Source organism: Chiloscyllium plagiosum, unplaced genomic scaffold (assembly GCF_004010195.1).
Source record: "Chiloscyllium plagiosum isolate BGI_BamShark_2017 unplaced genomic scaffold, ASM401019v2 scaf_4236, whole genome shotgun sequence".
NCBI lineage: Eukaryota > Metazoa > Chordata > Chondrichthyes > Orectolobiformes > Hemiscylliidae > Chiloscyllium > Chiloscyllium plagiosum.
This window is the reverse complement of record NW_025210693.1, coordinates 1-6,065: the sequence shown is the minus strand read 5'-3', so window position 1 is coordinate 6,065 and position 6,065 is coordinate 1. Positions and strand designations below refer to the sequence as shown.

The 6,065-nt window shown below is 52.9% G+C and overlaps 1 protein-coding gene across 1 annotated transcript in view; it reads right to left on the bottom strand.

The window, feature by feature from the left end:
- LOC122546944 (GMP reductase 2-like) overlaps nt 1–5,863 on the bottom strand; it is a 19,740-nt gene extending 13,877 nt beyond the window's left edge. Inside the window, exons 1-3 of the mRNA XM_043685556.1 lie at nt 5,672–5,863; nt 5,205–5,516; nt 516–599 (exon numbers count right to left, since the gene is read on the bottom strand). Of these exons, the coding sequence (XP_043541491.1) occupies nt 516–599; nt 5,205–5,516; nt 5,672–5,863 (588 nt within the window). The remainder of the gene's footprint in view (nt 1–515; nt 600–5,204; nt 5,517–5,671) is intronic.
- Nucleotides 5,864–6,065: the final 202 nt, after the last annotated feature.

Here is a 6,065-nt window from a genome sequence, read left to right as displayed (position 1 = left end):
GTGTATAGAAATCTGTTTGGATCCTGTGCGCCTCGCCCAACCTGCCACTACCACTGCACCATGAGAGGGCCATCCCGCCCCACGATAAGCTCGCTTGACTATTTCTTCCGCCTTACGGCACAACTGTTACCAACTGCTGTGGCGTTACTCTGAGATCCCCATCACTCCTCTACCCTCCTCGGCCCCCCCCGGCAACCTGGACTCGCAGCCCCTCTCAGGAAATAAGTCAGCTTCTAAACAGGCCAGCTCCTGTTGCTGTCACAGACCTGTGTGCGGCAGCAGATCCGTTGTCCCCATTTTCCCATCGGGTCCCCGTCTGCATCCAAATCCATCGTCCGATGCCCCCCTTGAGCGTCTCTCCTGCGCAGAGTTCTCACCCCGCCCCCTCCCACAGTCTTCCCAAAGCCCGAGCCTGCCCTCAAAACCGACAGCACCCTCCCAACAATCCCAAGGGTGGTTCTGAACTCCGAAACCACCCTTGACGCCCCCGAGTTTACCCCCTCACTCCTCCTCACCTGCAGGCAGTCGGGGTTATTGACGGCAAACTCCTTCCATTCCTCCAAGGTACAGTGCTTGTGGATGGTGGTGAAAAGTGAGAACTGCGCGGGGAAGACAAACAGCAGAGGTGACGTGGACAGTGGGTCGGTGCTAGGAACAGGAGAGCAGAAAACCCTGCATCCTTCCCATTACGTGGCGACCAGAAATGAAGGCAATACTCTCAGCGTGGCCTAAACAAAGTCTTATAAGGCTGCAACATGATTAGATTAGATTAGATTAGATTCCCTTACGGTGCAGAAACAGGCCCTTCGGCCCAACAAGTCCCACACCAACCCTACGAAGAGTAACCCCCCCCAGTCGCATTTCCCTCTGACTAATGCACCTAACAATTGTGGACAATTTATCACGGCAAATCCACCCTGACCTGCACATCCCTGGGCACTATGGGTAATTTAGCACGGCCAATCCACCCTAACCTGCACATCCCTGGGCACTATGGGTAATTTAGCACGGTCAATCCACCCTAACCTGCACATCCCTGGGCACTACGGGTAATTTAGCACGGTCAATCCACCCTAACCTGCACATCCCTGGACACTATGGGTAATTTATCACGGCCAATCCACCCTAACCTACACATCCCTGGGCACTATGGGTAATTTAGCCTGGCTAATCCACCCTAACCTGCACAGCCATGGGCACTATGGGTAATTTAGCACGGCCAATCCACCTTAACCTGCACAGCCATGGGCACTATGGGTAATTTAGCACGGCCAATCCACCCTGACCTGCACATCTTTGGACTGTGGAACGAAACCGGAGCACCCGGAGGAAACCCACGCAGACACTGGGTGGGGGGAGAGAATGTGCAAACTCCACACAGACAGTCGCCCGAGGCTGGAATCGAACCCGGGTCCCTGGCGCCACGAGGCAGCGGTGCTAACCGCTGAGCCGCCAACATGACATCCTGGCTCATGTACTCCATTCCCCGACCGATAACAGCAAACATGCCGTGCCCCATTCTTTAAAACCCAATCTATTTGCGTGGCCGCTTTCACATTCAGGATTCTGATGGTTACGAAGACCACGCATTTTTGACTGCTTGCCTCTGCTTCCAGGAAGAGCAGGAATTTATGGGGGTCATTTGGGAAAATATTGTTGCGTCTTTCAGAAGGAAGTGAAGGCGTCAAGGTGTGCGCAGCAAAGATTGATAGAAACGGTTGTGGTAAAAGGAGATTGATAATACTCAAGAGCTGGTTTTCAAAAGCAGGGGTCAGGACAGAGTCAACGGAGGGAAGCCATTTTCTGTGACAGGTGAAGGTCAAGGACGTGAAGCAAGATGGGAAATTTCCTGTCAAGATCTGGGAATGATGCCCAAGTGTGGTGTGGCAGATTCCGGGTCATGGCTTCCAAGTGGAAACTGGTTGGCTTTTGCAAAAAAAAAAAGATGTGAGCATCACCCGGCATTTAACACCCTGACTGGAATATTGCGTGCAACTCCGGTCTCCTTCCTATCGGAAAGATGTTGTGAAACTTGAGAGGGCTTCAGAAAAGATTTACAAGGATGTTGGAGGGTTTGAGCTACAAGGAGGCGCTGGACAGGCTGGGGCTGCTTTCCCTGGAGCGTCGGAGGGCACTGAGGGACCTTGTTTATAAAATCATGAGGGGCATGGATAGGGGGTAAATAGGCAAGGTCTTTTCCCTGGGGTGGGGGAGCCCAGAACTAGAGGGGCATTTGTGAGAGGGGAAAGATATAAAAGAGACCTAAGGGGAAACTTGTTTCACCCAGAGGGTGGTACGTGTATGGAATGAGCTGCCAGAGGAAGTGGTGGGGGCTGGTACAATGACAGCATTGTGGATAGGGACAGGAATAGGAAGAGTTTGGAGGGATATGGGCCAGCTGCTGGCAGGTGGGACTAGATTGGGTTGGGATATCTGGTCGGCTGGGCCGAAGGGTCTGTTTCCGTGCTGTACATCTCTATGACTCTATCTCCACCTATCGCTTACTCCTCACCCATCCCTCCCCCGTCACCCTACATCCTGCACAAAAAAAACAACTCTTTCCTAGCTACCATCGGTTCTGAGGAAGCGTTCAGACCGAAGGTTGACTATCATTTCTCCCCACAGAGGCTGACAGACCTGCGGAGCCTTTCCCGCAAATCCTGTCCTTTTGTTTCTCACGTCCGGCAATGTCCGACCGTGATCCGGAATTCCGGCACCCGCAGTTCTGTCGGATTTTACCCCGCACGTCTTGGCCACCCCTGGGGCGTGGTGGGTCTGGAGTCCCATAGAGAGCAGACCAGCTGAGGGGACTGCCTTCCCTGATGGACCACCAGTGAACCTGAAAGGTTTCTGCAACAATCGCCTTGAGGCTAGGTTTGAATTCCATATTCTTCCTGAATTCAAATCCCACCAAACTGCCACGTGCCCGAAACAATCGCCTGAACTTTGGAAGACTGATCCCCCGGTCATTACCATTACCCCTAAAATGGCCGAGCGAGTCACAAGTGCCGGTGACTCCACGATGGGTTTTTCTGAAAAAATCCGTTACCGACGCGAGCTTTGGTTCCGTGTGAAAATTCTCAAGTTATGTCGCGTATTGCTGCCTCACTTGGGAATCTGAATTCTCGTCTCCTGAGTGTTAACGTCACAGAGAGAAAAAGAAATACGCCTCCAAAGCCCCGAGGAAAGAGTTTAATTTGGATAAATGCGAGATGTCGCATTTTGGTAAAATAAACAAGGGCACGATTTGTACAAGTAAAATTGGGACATTAGATAGCGGTGTAGAGCAGCGAGGGAGTCATGCACGTAATTCTTTGAAATTTGCATCACAGAGAGACGGGGGCGGGATGAAGCAGGCACTTTGCACTCTTGCCTTCATCACTCAAGACTTTTTTTGAATAATGGAGTTGGGAACGTCATGTTGAGGTTGTGCAGGATGTCGGTGAGGCCTCTTCTGCAGTTCCGGTCGCCCCGTGACAGGAAGGCTATTATTAAAGCTGGAGGGGGTTCGGAAGAGATTTACCAGGGACGTCGCCAGGACTGGAGGGTTTACGTTATAAGCAGAGGGGGCTGGATGGGCTGGGATTTTCTTCACTGGGTCATGGGAGGTCCCAATCGACTCTAACCTGCACATCCCTGGGCACTATGGGTAATTTAGCCCGGCCAATCGACTCTAACCTGCACATCCCTGGGCACTATGGGTAATTTAGCCCGGCCAATCGACTCTAACCTGCACATCCCTGGGCACTATGGGTAATTTAGCCCGGCCAATCGACTCTAACCTGCACATCCCTGGGCACTATGGGTAATTTAGCCCGGCCAATCGACTCTAACCTGCACATCCCTGGGCACTATGGGTAATTTAGCCCGGCCAATCGACTCTAACCTGCACATCCCTGGGCACTATGGGTAATTTAGCCCGGCCAATCGACTCTAACCTGCACATCCCTGGGCACTATGGGTAATTTAGCCCGGCCAATCGACTCTAACCTGCACATCCCTGGGCACTATGGGTAATTTAGCCCGGCCAATCGACTCTAACCTGCACATCCCTGGGCACTATGGGTAATTTAGCCCGGCCAATCGACTCTAACCTGCACATCCCTGGGCACTATGGGTAATTTAGCCCGGCCAATCGACTCTAACCTGCACATCCCTGGGCACTATGGGTAATTTAGCATGGCCAATCCACCCTAACCTGCACATCCCTGGGCACTATAGGTAATTTAGCATGGCCAATCCACTCTAACCTGCACATCCCTGGGCACTATGGGTAATTTAGCCCGGCCAATCGACTCTAACCTGCACATCCCTGGGCACTATGGGTAATTTAGCCCGGCCAATCGACTCTAACCTGCACACCTTTGGACTGTGAGTGGAAACCAGAGCACCCGCAGGAAACCCACGCATACATGGGGGGAATGTGCAAACTCCACACAGACAGTCATGGAGATGTACAGCACAGAAACAGACCCTTTGGCCCAACTTGCCCATGCCGACCAGACATCCCAACCCAATCTAGTCCCACCCGCCAGCATCCGGCCCATATCCCTCCAAACCCTTCCTATTCATATACCCATCCACCTTTTAAATGTTGCAATTGTACCAGCCTCCACCACATCCCTCTGGCAGCTCATTCCACACACGTACCACCCTCTGCATGAAAAAGTTGCCTCTTAGGTCTCTTTTATATCTTTCCCCTCTCACCCTAAACCTATGCCCCTCTAGTTCTGGACTCCCACACCCTAGGGAAAAGACTTTGTCTATTTATCCTGTCCATGCCCCCTCATGATTTTATAAACCTCTCGTCGCCCGAGGCTGGAATCAAACCTGGGTCCAGGAGGCAGCAGCGCTAACCACTGAGCCACCGTACCGTGGAAGGAGAAAGATTTATAAAGGCCATGCGGGGAGGGGCAATTTTGAGTGTGGAATGAACTTCCTGAGGAAGTGGTTGACGCAGGTACAGTTACAACGTTTTTGGATTCGGAAATGTTTGGAGGGATATGGGCCAGGAGCAGGCAGATGGGACCGGTTTAGTTTGGGATTAGGGTCGGCACGGACCGGTTGGACCGAGGGGTCAGTTTCCGTGCTGGATGACTGTGGCGTAAGGAGTGGGAATATCACAGAGAGCTGACTCAGAGCACCAAGACAAGCAGGAGAGCCACTAGGGGGATCTATCGGCAACATCAATGCCTGCAACTCACCTTGTTAAGTGCTTTGGCCATCTCGAACGTCCCCACCGTGTCCATATTAGCTGCGACAATGGGAATACCGGTGTACCTCTGCTTGGAGTTTCGGAAGACGAACGATCTCAGGAGGTCCACCTGGGTTGAGTGGGTGGCAGGAAGGTGGGTGGGGGGGGGGGGGGAAGGTTTGGAGTTGTGTGTCCGAAACACACCGGACGAGAACGCAAAACTCAGGTCAGTGGAGAAAATGCAAACTTTGATCCACCCAGTTTCCGATCGGTTGCAACACACACACACACTTAGAGCTGTCACCAAACATGCAGTGCCGCGCTACCCAGCCACCCAATGATGCCAGGCAGGGTGTGCTGGATGCTTGCCGTACACCCCCTGCCAGGTTAGATAGGGTTTCCAATTGACTTATGCACCCGCTTGGTGCAGAAGGTGGTGAGAGAGAGAGAGAGAGAGAGCAGCCAGCACCCGACCACCATCCCTCCTCCTCGCTGGGACTTGCGCTCGCAAGGTGGGGTACAGCGTTGCCGAATTGTTATACCACAGGAGGAGGCCATACTACCCGCCACGGCTCTCCAACTCAGCCGGCCATCCCAGTGAATCCCCAGCTTCTCCCGGTATCCCTGAGCACTGCTTTCCTTTCGGACAAGAACCCAAATCCACCGCATGGTCTCCATTGCTTTTCTCGACGGGATATTTGACCTCTCCAGCTTGCTTTCCACCCTCAGTCAGACCTGATTTTGATCTGACCACGGTCGACAAGACCTCACGCAATCATACAGTCCCGACAGCGTGGAAACAGGCCGTCTTGCCCAACATGACCCTCCCAAGAGTAACCCACCCAGACCCATTCCCCGACCTTATTACTCC